This window comes from Rhodnius prolixus, unplaced genomic scaffold, assembly GCF_049639745.1.
Source record: "Rhodnius prolixus isolate KJV_2025 unplaced genomic scaffold, Rpr scaffold_6, whole genome shotgun sequence".
Classification (NCBI taxonomy): Eukaryota; Metazoa; Arthropoda; class Insecta; order Hemiptera; family Reduviidae; genus Rhodnius; species Rhodnius prolixus.
In genome coordinates, this window is record NW_027411634.1 from 19,771,870 (window position 1) to 19,791,515 (window position 19,646).

The window sequence follows — 19,646 nt, forward strand, 5'->3', positions numbered from 1 at the left end:
ATGGTTATGAACGATCGCCGAATCACAATCAGAGAAGTCGCTGATGATGTTGCCATATCAATTGGCTCATGCCATGAAATTTTTTCGGATGTTTTGGGTATGAAACGTGTGGCAGCAAAATTTGTTCCAAAATTGTTGAATTTCGAACAAAAACAGCGGAGAATGGAAGTTGCTCAAGAGTCACTCAATGAAGTCGACAACGATGCGGATCTACTGAAACGTGTTATAACAGGTGACGAAACATGGGTTTACGGATATGATGTCGAAACTAAGGCTCAATCGTCCCAGTGGAGGCATTCTGGATCGCCAAGACCGAAAAAGGCTCGACAAGTGCGGTCGAATGTGAAGGTTATGCTCACTGTGTTCTTCGATTTTAATGGCATAGTGCATCATGAATTCTTGCCACAAGGTCAAACAATCAATAAGGAGTACTACCTACAAGTTCAACGCCGTTTGCGTGAAGCAATCCGAAAAAAACGCCCGGATTTGTGGCAAAACAATTCATGGATTTTGCACCACGATAATGCACCTACTCACACTTCATTGCTTGTTCGTGAATTTTTGGCCAAAAACAAAACTTTAACGATGCCCCAGCCTCCATATTCGCCAGACATGGCTCCATGTGACTTTTTTCTATTTCCAAACATAAAGAGAACATTAAAAGGCCGTCGTTTTACAAGCATAGATGACATTAAAAGCGAATCGCTGAAAGAGCTGAAAGCTATCACAAAGATCGAGTTTCAGAAGTGTTTCGAGGATTGGAAAAAGCGCTGGCACAAGTGTATTGTATGCGAAGGGGACTACTTTGAAGGCGACAATATTAATGTAGATGAATAAATAAATATTTTTTTCAAAAAACGAAAATTCCCGTTACTTTTTGAACACACCTCGTATGTATTGTGGTACTGGGTTCATTTCCCAGTCTTAGGCCTTGGATTTTATTTAATGGTTAATAAAGAGAAATTTACAGTAAAGTACGGTTGCTAGTCGCCTCCTTCCACGACACCTAATTGGTAGTTGGACGTTAAGCCCTGCCTGAAAAAAAAATATTTATTTATAATAAATACAAAATGTATACAATAGTTGGAATTGCATGGCTTTATAGCCGTCTGCCAGGAGTTGGCTTCAGAAAAAGAGTATAAATCAAAAGAAGATGAGAGTTGAAGTGCAATAAAGAATCGAAAGAAGTGCAGCTAACCACTTTTATGCACTTTTCTCACCATTTAAAAGTGCAAAAGTATATCTAATTCTAGGGATATCATTGTGGCACCCTTACTTTATATTCAAAGTCAATTTTTGGATTTTCATTTTTGCCTGTGCTACGAGTATATTACACTTAAAAGTTACAAGGTACTTTGAAAGTTTGCTCAAGTGCTAATTACGCACAGCTTCTTTAGGAGGTTAATGTCTATATCCGCCATCTTATTGCAAAGTATTTTTTTATTTAACCCCTATGGGAATAAGTAAAAGAAATTCCATGTCTGATTCCAAGCTATATAATTAACTTTTAACTGTAAACTTCACAAACTCCTAACTATCATTATGACCTTTCCCATGATGCCTGCCAGTAACACTCTCGCAAATATCAAAATGGCTGCGAAATTTGGTTCTTCGATGATATATATATATATATATATATATATATATTTATTTCTCATAACACAGTTCTATTTCCTTTAATAGCGAAGTCCTATTTATTTATTCCTGGAGAAGACATAAATGATTAGATGTCGAGAAAAAGAATTGAGTAGAGAGAAAACAGAATTAGAGTATTCTAAATTTGTCTTATATTTATAGAAAATAACAGTACGGAGCTAAACTGCTGTGTCTGAAATAGAGTATACACGGTTCGCCTAGAATGATTTTAATTGAAAAGTTCACCAACATGAAAACTGTTTCTTTCTCCTTACTATTTGGGTCAATATTAACCAAATCCACTGAAAATCAAATCGGTTTACGTTGCTGATTTTTTTTTAATTTTTCAGGTCAAAAAACGGGAAAAACGGCTTTTTTCTGCATTGTTAAGCCTAATAAATGGACAAACAATACACTTTTTTGCTAAAAACCAATGCATGCATTTTGAAGCTGAGGGAATTTCTGACAGATTGATGTATTTTATAAATGATAAAAATGAAATTTCGACATGAAACTTTTGTCGGCAGGGGTTGGTACTAACGTTTGGTAATCTGATATTATCTATGTTATAATTGGGAAAAGTCTCTTCTATTTTTCTTCGAATGACACCTCGAATGGGAAAACTTTTTTTCGGTTTTTCTTGACAAAATATGCAAATTTTTCCTCTATTAACTTCATGCGTACCTTTGCTTTTCGGATCGACCGACATTATATTAACTTTTTAAACTAACTATAAAAAACTCTGAATATTTGAACATAGGAACCAACCTTTGCGAGTACATATACTAGGCTCTAGTTTAACGATATATTATTGTTTATAAGCAAAGCATCGAATAACAGAGTAGTTATTCCAAAGTATGGTGAAAGACTTCTTCGTTCTATTGTTGTTTACAATATCACATTTTCCAGTGTATAAATATTGTATTTTGCAGTAATTTTTCTCATTTTTGAAAAGTCCCATTCCCTTCCACAAAAAAAAAGATGATTTATTTGTTAAGTACGCTTTGAAATGCGAGAAACCCTTGTTTTTGCCTTATTTTGCTCAAAAATGTCTTTTTTATTGATTTTGAATGTCGAAATTTCATTTTTTATCATTTATAAAATACATCAATCTGTCGGAAATTCCCTCAGCTTCAAAATGCATGCATTGGTTTTGCAAAAAACTGTATTGTTTTCCCTTATTAGGCTTAACAATGCAAAAAAAACCGTTTTTCCTGTTTTTTGTCCTGAAAAATAAAAAAATCCGCAACATAAACCGATTTGGTTTTCAGTGGATTTTGGTTAGTTTTGACCCAAATAATAAGGAGAAAGAAAAATATTTCATGTTGTGAACTTTTCAATTAAAATCGATCAATTTTTAACTTTACCACATCTTAAAAATCACAATCGCAATCATTACTTTAATTTAATTATAGCCTGCCAAATGTGCCTTATCCTGTTTCTGAGTTCGAACTTACATATTAAATGAGACTGTTCTAATGAGAGCAATAAAATGCAACTTTATAAATAATATTTAGAAAAACTTTTATTCAAATTTAAACAAAAATTTCAATTTAAATTTTAAAACTAATCTAATATAAAAGGATGAATCCGATGATTTTTATCTATTTTGCAAATATCAGGCTGGATTTCACTCAAATATAACCGTGAGTCACCGCGTTCGGTAACATGCAAACAATTTCTCTTATCTAATTAGCAGTGTTGCCACAGCACTAAATCCACGTTCACCACAAATACGACGATGGGAATGCTATTAAAAAATTGTTGAAAAAATCGACCACAATCCAAGGTACAATTGCGCAATTGGCTTTTGTAGCCCAAAATTAACGGAAAAACGAAATAATCGATGTAGTGTAGTTTAGATAGGTTTTGATTTTTAGTTTAAGTTATTAGAAATAACACAAATCAGCCATAGCCTCTTAATTTTCTCTGGGTCCTTTACCGCTTCACCTGTAGGCCTACAGCGCCGCCCACAAGAGTGGCGTTATCGCCCACTTTAAAAAAAAAGACTAGTCTAAGACATAATAGTCAACTACACCCCTGCATTCAGACAAATTTTAAAACTGGGCAAACGCCTTGAATTAGCAAATAGGGGCGATCTTTGCGTCTAACCACACTACAGCTATCATGGCGCCCCTCAGCTTAGAAAAAAAAAAAATGGTTGCCAAAATTGGTGACCGAGTTCTTAATATGAGGTGGGAAACCCCGAGATAGAGGGGATAATAGACTAATTATCTTGAAAAAGATATTATTCAATTATTAAAGATTTTTATTCTTTGAATAAAAAATGTTTATTTAGGACTTTTTTTATAAGCGGTTTACAATTAACTTTTTTTATTTACATTATTATCATTACATTATTAACACATTTTTTTGTGCAAACAACGTTAAGAGATAAGGTATCTGAACTGAAAATGTTGATGATGGTATCGTTTAATATAATGAGTAAAATAAACATTTGAATTATATATATTCTAAGCACCAAAAGAATACTTCTCAGTAGATTGACCCTTGATTTCGATTCCTCGCTTAAGCGACTGTGGAGCCGGAAGCTGGAGGTAACCATTCCTCGGATCAAGGCATCTCACGTTCCCAAATTATTTCTTTATCCAGATAATTCTGAGGATGGGTCTTTTTTTGTGCCCGATTCTCTTCCAAAAAGTGAAGTGGTGAAAGATTATACTTTAACTAAATCCCCAGACGAAGAGCTGCTAGGCTGTTAACCTTAACAGATCTGAGACATGCCTCTGTCTGAATTTAATCGCAAACTGACGTGGCATCGTCGACTCAGAGGACTCCTTCATCCTTTATCTTGGAGGATAATCACTGACTAAAATTGCATTGCCCATCTTCATTTCCTTCCTGCGACTCTTTGACACGATATTTTCTAAGCCTTCCCCAGTTTCCTAAGGATTCCTATCTTGTAAATTCACATCGCCTAATTGTGTTACCATCCTTTTGCCAAGTACTCCTGTCCCGCAGTCCAGCATTCACGGCTATAGGTTAACACAGATTAAGCTACGTAATCCTCCCCGGCTTAGCTTCCAACTTAATTTCTGTGTTGGATTTAAAATAAATGTTTGAAACTTCTCGTTTCCTTCATCCAGACTCATCACTGGTAATGGTTGTGACCCAAATATATTACAGTCCTCAACTACTCGAATATTTAATATTCCCATAAACATATCTTCTGGAGCAATTGTTAAAACCACTCCTTTCTTTACACGGGTTCACGTTAAGCGACTGTGGAGCCGGAAGCTGGAGGTAACCATTCCTCGGATCAAGGCATCTCACGTTCCCAAATTATTTCTTTATCCAGATAATTCTGAGGATGGGTCTTTTTTTGTGCCCGATTCTCTTCCAAGTTGGGACAGGATAATGTCCAGTATTTTTTTTGGCTTCATTCCTTTTCCAAGTTATCTAATCTCAAACACCATTCTTATATTTTCCAACTCTTCAAGTTCAAATCCTCGATCCATTCTCGCAGTACTAGATCTCGTTCCTCTGATCTCTGTATTCTCTCACACAGTAGTTCAACCTTTGACAAATCCTTCTTAATTCGCGCTACCTCTCTCTAGAACTTACCATCATCTTGTCCGCCATGCTCCTAGTCTTTCCATCTTTAAATCTCTTTTGTTTAATCATCTCCTTTCTACCCAGCTTCCTCCGAAATAATAATTTAAATGGATTCATTTCATTAATTTGTATTATTATTTTTGTAAATACTTGCTTATTTTTTGTATATAAATATCTGAAATACAGGCGAAACCAATGGGGCAGTGATGGCGAACCTATGACCCGTGGGTCAGACACTGACCGCGCAAGTTTTTTCACTGACCCACAATTGCTAGGTAACAAATTGTTTGTTTACGCGGGTTGATTTAGATTTTCTAATTGTGTGGATAATTTATATTCTATCTGTATTTTTTTTCAATCACGCATTGACACAAAAGTCATTTAAATGCTATCTATAATCTTCAATTTGATCATTACTGTTCTAAAACAGTAGTATTTGAAATAAAGCAAAAGTGTTTACAAAATATCAAATAAAATGTATAATTTTACTCATATTTTGTTTGTTAAAAAAAAAATCGACAACCCAAAGCAAATAACCATATTTAGATTTTTCTTCAGATAAAACACACTTTTGTAAGGTTTTGTTCAGTTATGTTTGTAAAAAGAGACTTCCATAGCACTTGTTTCGTCCCGTTTTACCCGTTAAGCTAACTGAATTTTAAATATGTTTAGTTTTTAAAATATTCAGTTTAAAATTTTTAAACTTAACTCTTGTGCAAATGGGAATTAGTGACTAAAAGGTTCGCCATCCTTGCAATAAGGCCTCCAATTGTAATGTGCATGTAAGGGGACAATAGTCCCAGAATAATAAATTTATTTTCTTCATTTCTGACTTCTTGATTCATTAGAAGACTCCATTTTATTTCATTAACAGCTGTAAATAATTTTATTTTTATTTGCTACGTAAATAATACTTATTAATTATAAATTTAGATTAATTTCAAATTAGGTTCCCTTCATAATTAATGTATTAATAGGTTAAGGCTGATATCATTTTTTCACGTAATTGAGAGAAAATTTGGGTAATATTTATAAAATTTCATCTGGCTTGAATAAATTATAAGTTATTCAAAAATATAATAAAAATCTGTAGGTCTTAGTGTTTGCAAGTATAAATTAAATTCTTTTTCACTGTTGCAGGACATGGATCTTATAGAGATCCTTTGGAAGCAGGATGTGGATATGGGCTTCTCAGTCGGCGAGTGGTCAGAATCTAACAATGAACCACTTGAAGCTGAAGAAGTGGAGGAATCTTCTATAGTCAAAATTAAAGAACCAATACTCAAGGAAAAAGAAAAAGTAAGTATATTTATTACGAAATTATTTATTTTCTCATTTATGGCCATTGCTTGTTTTTTACTTTCTCTTACTCTAGTAAGTGGGAAAAAGTGTTTAGAGTTTCCAGCGGCAATATCCGGTTCTGGGGACTTCCGGAACGATGGAAACTTGGTTTTGTGAATTGTAGGCTAGGAAATCAAGGAGTTTCAGCTTTAGAAAAAGTGGTGTTTATATATTGGTCTCTCTCTCATGAACACGATCTCGCTGTCGCTATTTGTGTGCATCTCTGTCCACCGTGACTAAAAAAAGCGAATAATCTCAGAAAATTTAAATTCTATATCTTCCTTAGATGTCAATTGGGGTTTGTGACAGTAAGGGTTTTGGTGGAAAACGGTTAACCTGACTTTGCTGCATAGATTTTTATAGTTTTCAAGGTTTTTCTCGAAAATGATGCAAGCAAATATACTTTTGTAAATACTAAGTTTAAAAATACGAATTCTAAACGGTAATATGGAGTAACAATATTTACACCTTGTCCACTACAATCTTCACAATACACTTCAAAAGCTGTAACAAAAATTTTACTTCCACCTTACAAAATATAACATTCCTCAATTCTGACTTTACTAATAATGAAAACGGAAGGGAAACTCTGTCAATTATACAACAGGTCTACCACAACATGTGGAGAAAATTATCAATCATAAATGTTTTAAATATTTGGCGAGAAATAAAAACTGTTCAAAGGTGCCCCCTCTCCTCAAAAGTACGTTTGGTAGTCGCCTCCGTCCTAATCTGGTAGTTGGGCGTGAAGCTCGCCTGAAAATGCAGGCATACTTTGCTTTACTACTGTACTGTTAACATAATTGTCATATATTAAAATATGGCGCTCAGGTCCTCTTTATGTAGGTATAATTTCATGTATATAGTTAGTTTGACATTAAGGATTATGATGTCATTAGTTATCTGATATGTTTATCGACATGTAATTGGTCCAGTATTATCTCATTATGGTTTGATGCGTCCAGTAAGATATATAAATGCTTAGCGTTCAACCATATTAAGATAAAATCAAAATGCTTCGAACAGTTACATTATTTCTATATTTTTATTTCTTTTTTTTTTAATAGTAAAGATATCCCACGTCACTCTGTTGAATTCTTCATCAGGTTGTTGTTGTTGTGGTTAGTTTAGGACGGCGTATATAAAAGTTGTAGGTGGAATAAGATATTGAGGAACATTGAAGAAGAAAAAAAAGGGGTTGCTGTAGAAGAACTATTTCTAAAAGGAGAATGACTCTGCTATTTCCAATAACACAAGAGTGTCTTTAATTGCTGTTGACAGGCCAGAGGCCACCCTTCTTGCATGTGGATCCTTGCGTCTATCTAACAATCTGACAGCATCTAACTTGGCCCATCGTACCTTCTTCTTCTCAGTCGTACCAGTTTGAACAGTACTTCAGAAAATGGCTTTCACTATACCGTGAAGAGTATAAAGCCAGTAATTCTATAATGTCTGCTGCGGCTTCGTAAATACTGTGCTTCTTAGTCTTCTTTTAAGATCAAAAAAGAGTGCAAGGGAGTCTCAGGATATATATATTTATTAAGTTGTTTTATTTCGTTTATGAAACTACAATTGTTGATGAACTGTCAGACTTCTTGAGAGGATGGATGTCCTTTTTCTACTTTATTTTGGTCCATAGTAATCTTTGTTGAGGATTGAAGGAGGTTCGCTGCTATAATTTTGTATCGATGATTGTCTCAGGAGTTGATGGCTGAATGTAAATTGCTCTAACATTGGATAGAGCGGAATTCTGCAGTGTTCGAGAGCCATTGTTTGGGTAAATTTTACTTCTGTGTTTTGCTTGTTTATTTGTGCTCTACAATCAGCGCGTTGGCGCTATAAGTAACAATGATAACAGAGTAACAAATGAAGCAAACGAGTGGATAAGTGACCCCAGTGGTAACACCCTAAAACAATAGACTGTTAGTCACTCTCTTCACTAGAGAGGAGATCACGAGGCCACTGTCTCTTAAGGCGTCTTGTCGGGTTGTCAGGAAGAGTTCTAGAAGAAAGATTTTGAGCTAGAGGATTTATATGAGATTGCAGGCTGAAGTGGAGTTTTCTGAATCGTGTTTTAGCAACTTCGGTGATAAAAGGAGTGTTAAGGTCAGTGTGTATAGTCAGGCTGGAGACATAAAATGGAGTGTGTTCAATAGTTCGAAGTATTTTAGATTGAAGAGATTGAATCCTTTGGAGATTGAAGCGTTTGGTTGAACCCCACAGCTCTATTCCATACGCCCAGATGGGTTTCAAAATAGAAGTACAAATCAGTCTTTTGTTGTCCAGAAAGTGTGTAGATCTATCGTCTAAGAGTCTTTTAAGTAGTCGATAGCGTCTTTTGATAGCGGTTGTGTCCAAATTTTGATTTTTTTGGAAGAATTAAATGAATCAATCATTAAAAAAAGATTCAACACTGTAAAATTTAACAGCTTTACAGTTAAGTTAATAATTTTATGAAGTTACTTATATAATAGATTACATAAAATTACTAGATTATGTAAACATTTTAAAACTTCGTCGAATAATTATAAATAACTGGCTTAGATTCGCTTACATAAACTCTCAAATTTGGTGGCTTTCTATGTGGCCATAAACACCATAAATTCATTTTAAGATTTGGTTGTTTACTAGCTTAACCCTACTATCATGTAAATGTTCACCATATTTTGGAAAATATTAATAATTAATCAATTAATGATATTAGCTAGCCAAGTAATAATTTAAAAAAACAATAAATAATAAAATATGAACACAACAAAAAAATCTATGTCATCTTTGAATTATATAGAGAAGGGATATATAGGGAAGGGATTAGCTATGCTGTTAGCGTATTGGACTCCCACGCGGAGTTCCCGGGTTCGAATCCAGCTGTTGGCCTCTTAGATTTTTTCTCTTCCTAGGAGCTTCTTACAGCTAACTGTTCTAGTGATGGACAGTGTTGTCTGTACAGCGAGAACAATGTCTAAAGACTGGCAGTGCACTGAAAAAAATAGCTACCTTAGATGTTTGCTCGCCTTAAATAATTAAAATAATAATAATAAATAAATTAGGAAATAAAAATCTGACGCGTGAAAAATCCCAATTTCATTTAATCTAAAATCACGTATTATGGTCACGCAAGCGCAGTGTACACATCCGCAGTAATTCGAATAGAAAAATTGGACCATGTTAATTGCTTGGCTACAGTGTTACACTAAGTTGTAGTTTGATTTTCTTCTAAAAATCCATATTAAGAGCAAAAAGATAAAAAATGAATTACACCCTTGGGGGGCCAGTATGTAATGGTATAATAAACGTTATGTTATGTGCGACATATTTGATAGGCCGTCTATGTGTATAGGATATAAAAGAAAGTGCAATTTTTTACAGTTCATACAATACTTTTCTCTCTAGTTATTTGAAAAATGAAAGATTTTTTCGATTGTATTGCTGGCTATGGTGGGAGATAGGAGACATGAAGGCATGATGGCTTCTGTCATACTTTGTTGCTGTCGATACTACGTCACCTGTATGTATAATGCTGGCAAACTGTCTGGTATTGTCCTCCAGTCGAACGATAGAACGTGGGAAACTATTGCTTAAAAAAAGCACATGTCCGTCCTCTACATTAAAAAAAAAAAAAATATATAAAAATAAAATCTGGTACACAAAATACTTTCACTTTAACCTGAATCCTCAAAAGATCTTAACGACGCATACATTTCTTTCCCCCCCCCCCAAAAAAATCCCAATTTTTTTTGGAACCATCTTTAATTTTTAGCCACAAAATAATGCAGTTTTTAAAAGCTTACATTACACCGAAAGAATATCTCTCAGTCAAGCCTAAATCAATCCCCCGGACCGAGAATAATCCTAAAATTAATTTTTTTTGCTACAGAAACAAAACAAATTAAAAATTATGTCTAATTAGGATAACGGAAGTTTACAAGAGCTTCCAAATAGTGAACAATCCATTGATCCAAAATAAAAGTACTTTCCAAAGTATTTTGATAAAACATTAACCTTGCTGAAAACAGTGAATACAAAGAGATAATACTGTACATTTCACAAAAATGGCACGTTAGAGCACACCCCTTTCTCTCCAAGAAATACACCGGATTATTTTTTTTTTTTTCAAATTTAAGTGGTATACATTTATACGTTTGCATTTATTTATTTATTTATTCACCCAGTTACAATGAAATATAATTTAACGTAATTTATAAGTAACATATAGGTAATATAATTTATAGAATATACCTTACATATATTGTCATAGAAATAAAAAAATATATTAATAAGAAAACAATAGTAAAAGTAGAAAGAAAAATAATCGATTTTAGGCTTTTGAGGGATACAATAAATTGAATGATGCAGTTAAAACTAAAGTACTTTTACTTAATTAATAAATTTTAATGATTGCACAATCAATTAGAACGTAATTTTCCTTAGTGATTAGTAATTGTAAAATCAGTTATTCAAAAAAACCATTTCCATTCGATCATGTTAGTGTTGAATAAATCAATATCAGAGGGTAGATTAACTTGATCCGTAATTCTTGGTAAAGAACTGAATTTAACGATAAGTTGTATTATGGTATATTTTAGGAAACACTTGTTTTTTGTCTAGTATTGTTTGTTGGAACGTGAAAATTTAACGATAATTTGTATTATGGTATATTTTAGGAAACACTAGTTTTTTGTCTAGTATTGTTTGTTGGAACGTGAAAATTTAACGATAAGTTGTATTATGGTATATTTTAGGAAACACTTGTTTTTTGTCTAGTATTGTTTGTTGGAACGTGAAAATTTAACGATAAGTTGTATTATGGTATATTTTAGGAAACACTTGTTTTTTGTCTAGTATTGTTTGTTGGAACGTGAAAATTTAACGATAATTTGTATTATGGTATATTTTAGGAAACACTTGTTTTTTGTCTAGTATTGTTTGTTGGAACGTGAAAATTTAACGATAATTTGTATTATGGTATATTTTAGAAAACATTTATTTTAGTCTAGTATTGTTTTTTGGAACGTGAAAATTTAACGTTAATTTGTATTATGGCATATTTTAGAAAACATTTGTTTTAGTCTAGTATTGTTTTTTGGAACGTGAAAATTTAATAGAGATATTCACTATATGATAGATAGATAAGATAGATATTAGATAGATAGATTTATTTATTTATTTTTAGGGATATTCCCTTATACTAATAGAGTTAGTTTACAATATATTGACCTAATCTTTCATTATTTTGGATATTTATAAGTAGGTATACATAAAAACATATTCATTTACATCTAATTTTAAATGTACTTTTAAAAGAAATTCAAGGTAAAATATCTCCAACTGATATTGCTCTTGTTTTTTAATGCTTCAATGGTAAAGTATTATAGATTCTCTAACTTAACTTTATCTGTAATTTGCAGTAAATTGTTAAAATTTTCTAATTCACTTTTAACTGTAATGATCTACCTCAAAATTTATCTTATTTCTTGACAGCCTATAATTAGGGCAAGGAGCTGTGAGGCTCAACCAAACCCACCCGCATCCAATCCTTCCAAACAGAAGTTCCTCCGCGGTTAATGTTCCCTATTATTATGTCCTTAATCCTCATCCTTCGCAAAGACCTAAATATCCCTTTTTGTCTCTTCACGGAGTCTCAGAAGTTTTGCCATGCCCAATTTAACAGCTCCGAACTCTTTACTCTATAATCCATCCCTGATAATCTACTATGACCTTTAAAACGTCACGTTGGCCGCATGATCTCCTATCCTAGATAATTCTAGGATATTTTTATTTTCTTAATAATATTTTCAAACTTATTAATAATAATAAAATGTATTTTGTTTCATTTTTAAAACAAATTTTTGTAGAGAAAGAGTTTTATTCCACTTTTTGGGTGAAATTATTATTTTTTAGATAATTACTCGTAGATGTATTATTTCATTATCTTTATTTACAGTATGATAATGATAAAAATAGATTTTGTTCTATAACAGATTAGCTACCTTCTCTGATCACTTCCTCAATTCTATAATCTCCAATGATTTTATCTGTGATTGTGTATGTTTACAGGATAAAGACGATAGTTGGATCAGAAATGGCTACGCTATAGATCTAGAAACTGGTACGTTTTATTTATTTAATTCTATTACATTATGCAATCTTCTTCCATAATCAGGTCATTACTGTTCTTTTATCTCCAAGTCGGTTCTTTCATTTTGTTCCTTCTATTATAGTAGCTTGTTGTTCACTCAGTAAAAAAGTTTTTTAACCATTTTTTTATCTTTGTACCCAATTCTACATTCATGAAGATTAGAAGTGTGAATTTAAATTGAGAATTGATATCTCTCCTAAATTAGTGTGATAACTCACTTGACTCTAAGTTCTAACTCTGAAATTGACCTACAAACTCCGAAAATTTTGAGTCATACCTCTGTAATATTTAATACTTTAGAAGCAATTAACTCCAGCTCAAACTGAAGCAGGTGAAATATTAGAGCTCAAGTAAAGTGTCTTAGTTGAGCTTATTAATTAAAATAATTAAATTTAAATTTTTTTTTGAATTTGAAAATGTTTATTTACAATTTAAAATTTTTTATACAAATATATATAAAAGGAGGTTTCAGGCTGCATGCCTATATCCTCTCCACAACATATCAACATTTACATTGGGTACAAGTCCAACTTAATGCTAAGGCAAAAAATTTAAAAAAAAAACCTTACTACATAAGATTAATTAAAGCAAGATATGCTTTAGCCTTTTGTGTTTGTATTTTCTATAATTAAGAGAACTTAAGTTGTAGTCCATAATACTTTTTATATGCGGGTAGGGACTATGTGTACAGAAAGTTACAAAGTTTTCCGTAGCGTTGTAGATAAATGTGGACACGCTGGCAACATCAAGTGCTGCATGCATGTAATCTATGGGTGTCCACCGGGGATATGACCCAACTAACCTTAAGCATTTGTTTTGGACTCTTTGTAACTTCCCGTAATTGGTGCAACAAGTATTGGACCACACAGGGGCTGCATATAGTAGTACGGAGCGGATATAGAGATAGTAGATAAGTTTTTTATTAAGAAAATCTAAGTTAGAGTTGCGGTTCAAAAGAGGAAAGAGACTGCACATAGTTTCTACCGCTTTATCGCACACTGAGTTTATGTGTTTGGTGAAAGTTAATTTGGAGTCTAACACCAACCCGAGGTATTTAACTTCCTTGCTCCACGGAAGGGAGTCGCCGTTAATTTGGACAAATCTATTCACAGCCGGTCTGCGGTGTAAACAAAATAATTTGTGTCTTGGCATGGTTTGGCCTTATTTTCCATTTTGCAAAGTATTTGAAACATTTAAATAATAATTTTTAGAAAAAATAGAATATTTTATTATTACATTACATTATTTTATTAATTTCATTGGAGTACATTGCAGCTTATGTTTAGCCAACTCAATTGCAATAAACGCATCTTTTCTGTCGAAAGTTCGCGTTATCAAATTTCAAAAAAAGGGAAAATTTTTACTAGTATAAGTTGTAGAGATTTATGTGTTTGAAAACACTATACTAAGTTTAGATGAAATCGTAGCAGCTGAAAAGTCTTAAATACCGGATGATTCTACTCAGTAAAGTGATCAGCTGATTTTTTTTCCAGAGATTTCAGCCTCACATTTGATCCTAATAATATTTTAGAGATGGTAAGCTAGTACAATAAACAGTAATGGCACGTCAGAGGAAATCCTTCCCTTTAATCCCAGTTTTGTTCACTAAGTTGCATGTTCTTTATTATTTAAAGTTTTCTATTTAAGATTTTACTTATTTTCGCATTATTTGTTTAATGATTAGAATTATATATTCTTCATTATTTAATTTAAAACTGTAATTATTTTGCAGTAAGTTTAATTCGGTATTTTCAGTTTAACACTGCATTGCCAATCCGGAGTCAATTTGACTCCAAAAAAAATAGGAATGGTCTCTGTTTCCCCACATCTCATAGCTATCCCGAAATGCTCTTAGATATGCTATCCCCACTCTCTCACCATTCGATAGTCACGAGCTGAAGACCATGGAATTCATAGTTTCTTTTTGCAGATTAGTTTACTTGAATCATAAGAGTCATTTTGACTCCAGATTGGCGGTATATCGGAGTCATTTCGACTCCTGATTGGTAATATAAGTAGATTGTCTGTTATTATCTTGACTCCAGATTATTGCCTAAATGCTTATTTGATAAATTTACATAATTTTCATAGAAAGTATCAAGGCACCAAAAAAAGCCTCATTCTATAATTGATTTTCTGTCCGAATTGCAGCAAAAACTTGTAGCGAATTGGGTAATTTCCGATCCGTGTCAACAGCGCACAGTAATTGGAAAAATAATGAATATAATTTAAAAAAATGAAAAAGTCCCTGATCAGAAGGCAGTCCAATCAGGGTTCTAGAAAATACTGAAATTACTGCGATCCTAAGTTGAAGTTAATTCCTTCTGCGTGAAATGTTAAAGCCGATTTGTGGGCAAAAATTTGTTTTTTCGTCCTTAATTCCTATTCTTTCTCATCCTTTAATGCAAATTTTTGTTATTAAAATTGAAATCAATTTAAAAAATTATTTATGAAGTCAATATGACTCCACATTGGCAATAACTGACTTAAGTTCGAGCATTGGCAATAGTAGTGTTAAATTCACCCGCCCGCTTCTATAAAATAAGAAAACCCCAAATTACAATTCCAAAACATTATCAATGCACAAGTGGAGCCAGTGTTGGTCTAGTGGTCAAGAGCGTGGCTTTGTGTGTAGGAGATCGCCAGTTCGAATCCCGCGTATGACTACTTTTTATTTGTTAGTAAAAAAATTGTTTAAAGTAAACTAGGAGCATCCGCTCCCTGTTCACGACATCTAATTGGTAGTTGGACGTTAAGCCCCGCTTGCAAAAAATATGCGATACTTTACTTTACTTATCTGTGCACAATACATTTAAGAACCCTTAAACACGTACAAAAAATATTTTACTGTTCATATTAACATTTTAAATATAACAACATGTACACCATGTATCCTCCTTGTCTTTCAATTAGTTAGCATTGGTAATGCGAGACGGAAATATTGTTAGATAGTTAAATTCTTTACTTTCAAACTTATTAATCAAGCTCTCTGATTATGGTTGAATGTCCTAAAACCGGAGAAGGGGATACAATAATCATGCGTGTTACGAATGAAAAAAAAAAGAAATATAGCTACGTTTATTTACAGAAAACTTGTAACCCGGATACGGATGTAAACAACTGTATACTTCAACCCATACTAATACGTAGTTATTTAATAATAATCTTTCACACTACGTAATAAATACTAATCCTTTTTTAACTATTATACAAAACATGATTCGCAATTAGTTACACTGTAATCATTTTAAAATTTAAACAATTTGCTTCGGTAGACTTTTATTAGTTAATAACAGAGAACTAAATAAACGGTTAGTTGGAATATTGTTACTAAAGTATAGTACAATAGTTTGTTGAGGGGGTTTTAAGATTTGAAATGGTCTATATATATTTTTGTTGTTATTGTTATTGTTCGTGTTTGTAAGTTATAGTTGATTGAGATTTAAGCAGTACCCAGTGGAGGAGGTTTTTTGTTGTTATTGTTAACTTGGATCAAGGGAGATCATGAATACGTCGTTGTCAATGGTTTCCATTGCACATATGATTGTATCTGGCTAGCGTAGGATTCTTATTGAGCCATATGTGTGGCTTATGGCGTCTTCTAGCCACTCTCTGGTAATTCGGTTTCTATCCCTACCAATGATTACGTCACCACTCTCGCCTCTTACCCCCGTCACATTCGTTTCTATTTTTTTTTTATTTTCTCCATTTCTAATACTCTTCTTTCTATCTATATCTCCCCCTCTGTGTTATCCATTAATCACTATACACATTTACACACGCCAGACACAGAGAGATATAATATACTTGGTGAAATATTTGAAGGGTGGGGCGAAACTTGGAACTTGCAGTACTCTTGGGCGTCCACCATTTTGTTTCCATCAGAAAGGAGAAAGAGAGGTTTGGCTGTAGGAGAGAGACAGAGTGAAAAATTATTTTTTTCCCCTCTAAAGGGGGAGAGTCCCCAGACCCTTCACCGGAATTCCCCTCCTCTTTCAGTTCAGGAAGGGGCGCCCCCCTCTCGCTTTGATTATTACGTCAGAAAGAAGCTGTGCGTTCAATCAGGGCTATTCGTTCGAATGCTCCGTGGTGTGAACAGTTTCCAATTCATTGCAACTGCCGTAACCTTTTCAATTAAAGTATTTTTGATGGTAAATCTTTTTTTCCTTTAAATTGTTACAATGGAGTACATTGTAAATGAATCCTTCACTTCAGAAAATACCCACAGAATTCCAAATGCAGGGGCCCAATTGCGCGAGGTGTGGCTATTAAATAACGAGACTATTGCTGTAGAACATTTTATTTTAAAATTATACATATTTAGTTATTATCACCTTCAATATACACCCCTCCCCTATCCCTACAACGCTCCATGCGAATTTACCATTGTACGAAACCATGCTGGAAGTCTTTTTCTCTTAAGCTCCTGCATGAAAGCGTGCCGCTTTTTCTTTCACAGCTTCAACGTACTGAAATCGTGTTCCTTTTAATGTAGATTTGACTTTGGGGAACAGATAGAAAGTCACATGGGGCTAGGGTCAGGCCTAAAACTGGCTAGAAATGGTCTTGACAAGACAATGAAGTGTGAGCCGGGCGCGTTGTCTTTTTGGAGAACCCCGTGACTTGTTCTTCCACAAATCGGGTCGTTTTTTTTACCTTACTCTTTCACGGAGTTGAGCAAGCACCTCACGGTAGTTATGTTGATTAATTATAATCGATATTTTCATCTGCTTTGGATGTGGAAGGGCGACCCGGGCGGTCATCATCTCTGGACGTCTTCTCAACCATCTTGGAAACGCTTGAACCACTCAAAAACTTGCGCACGTGATACACGTGATCGCCATAAACTTCGTTTTATCAACGTCGATAAATAATGACAAATTTGATTTCATCCTAAATACATAAATAAAAATATTTTATATAAAAAATATAACCCGTTACGTAAACGTATTCAGGTACAACACACGGCCGTGTCCATGATACAGCCTCAGTTTTTTTTAACTCCCATCAAGAGTAACCGAATAACGACAATCCAATGTATGGATTTCTTTCTTAAAAATGGATTTTTGAGCGCCTATAAGCTCTCTCTGTTGATTATCCTTCAGAACTTTGTCGACAGAAACAACATGTATTCTAAAGTTTAAATGCAGAAATGCAAGTAACAGAATGGATATTCCAATACTGAAAATAATTCAGTCAGAAAAAAATATGTAGAAAAATGAATATATAGACTTCGTGACCGTAAATTATTAAACTAAGGATTCAAGATTGGCGAGGAATCGGTCAAATAAAAACAACAACTCCGTCTTTTTGGCCAACATTTCAACAAATTTATTGTCTTCTTCAGGGCGTGGCTATGCGGGTTGGTTGAGTTACTGAAACCAATGTTGAAAAAGACGAGTTGTTTTTATTTGACCGATTCCTCGTCAATCTTGAAACCTTAGTGTAGAAAAATGGTTAGGTTATAAATTGAGGTTTGACCAATGTTGCCCAACAATTAGATTGGTTCAAATCTTTCGGACAGCTCTGAGGGTTCTTCTTCTGGAACTGCAAATGAATTGTTCAAAAATTGAAATTAAATCACTATTAAAATATAATAATATTATTCTAAATATACGAGTACACTATACTTTAGAAAGAGAACTGAATACCTCACACCGATCTTACTGTTGATTAAGTTCTCTTCCACTTTTTGGAGTCCATTACGGACCAATTTTTGGATTCATCGTGATATTTTTTTATAAAACATTCCTGTTCAAAATTCATTTAAGTTAAATGGTTAGGATTTCTCTTTCACATGATTTTGTTAAATGAAGGGTAATTGATCGTTCAGTAAAAGTTCTTAGTTTGAAGAATATGTACTTCTATTTTCAAGGAGACGTTAAAGCGAATTCAGTTGCAATTGTTCACCAAATAATTTGAATGGAATCTAAGATTTCTGGCAAATTTCACTGCTAGTTTTGGTGCATCTCCTTGAGTTATAATTTCGAAACTAACAGTTTTAGATCCTTCACTAATCACAGACTGCCAGATATCTTTATATCTGTATTTAGTTTTTTTTTATTTATTTTACTTTATTTTTTTTTCTCATCTTTTCAACCATCTTTCACTTTGTCTGTCCCTCTTCTTCTTCGTTTTGTTCTTCTAACTTCTTCTACAAGTAAATGTCGGCATTTTAAAATTATAAGATATTAAAGAGAACATGTCGGCAGACATTAATGGTGCGCCTTTGATCTCAAGATATTGTAATGATAGGAAGGCCTTCCATGTCAACACTTCTTCCTCTTGTTCACCACATGAGGCTGTGATTGTGGGAGAGATGCTGTGAAGGGGGTAGAGGGGTGAGAGGTTTGGTGTTCTATGCGGTTGTATTCTTATTTTTCTAGGCTATGCGTTTGGTGGAATTTGTTGGTCTCTTTTCATCGCCAAAAGTATTGAAACTAATATTTAAATATGGGCAGTATTTTTCATTTCTCTTACTAAGAGCGATATTTACTGGCTCCCCTGTTTAAATTTTCCATAGTGATATAATTCAAAAAATATGTAAAATCCAGATTACATTGTTTACTCCTTCTCTTTCGAAGGGTTAATTCTTTCGAGGTAAAAATAAAAGTAAAGAGTAAAGTAATGCCTATTTTTTCAGGCGGGGCTTTACATCCAACTACCCAATTAGGTGTCGTGGACGGAGGCGACTTGCAAACATACTTTACTGTAAATTTCTCATTAAATAAAATCTAATATCTAGAACCGGGGAATTGAACCCACTAAAACCAACAATACATCTTAGCTTTGCGTGTCTAGTCTACAACCGCTCGGCTACCGATATTTTTTGTTTTGTTTATTTATTTTGCAACTGTAGTCAATATAACAAGCAAAAGAGATGAGAAGGACAGCGCAAATGCTCATCCACGTATATACATGCACTTACATACGAGGGTCGTTTGAAAAGTCCGTG

General features: G+C 33.6%; 1 protein-coding gene across 8 annotated transcripts in view; it reads left to right on the top strand.

Moving 5' to 3' along the window:
- Positions 1 to 19,646, top strand: part of cnc (NFE2 like bZIP transcription factor cap-n-collar) — a 312,953-nt gene that overhangs the window by 123,988 nt on the left and 169,319 nt on the right. For all 8 annotated transcript variants that reach the window (XR_012462767.1, XM_074142259.1, XM_074142262.1 and 5 more), the window contains 2 exons: positions 6,352 to 6,510; positions 12,610 to 12,661. Coding sequence is in view for 7 of the 8 variants with exons in the window: in XM_074142259.1 (XP_073998360.1) it covers positions 6,352 to 6,510; positions 12,610 to 12,661 (211 nt within the window). In the remaining variant the exon portion in view is untranslated. The remainder of the gene's footprint in view (positions 1 to 6,351; positions 6,511 to 12,609; positions 12,662 to 19,646) is intronic.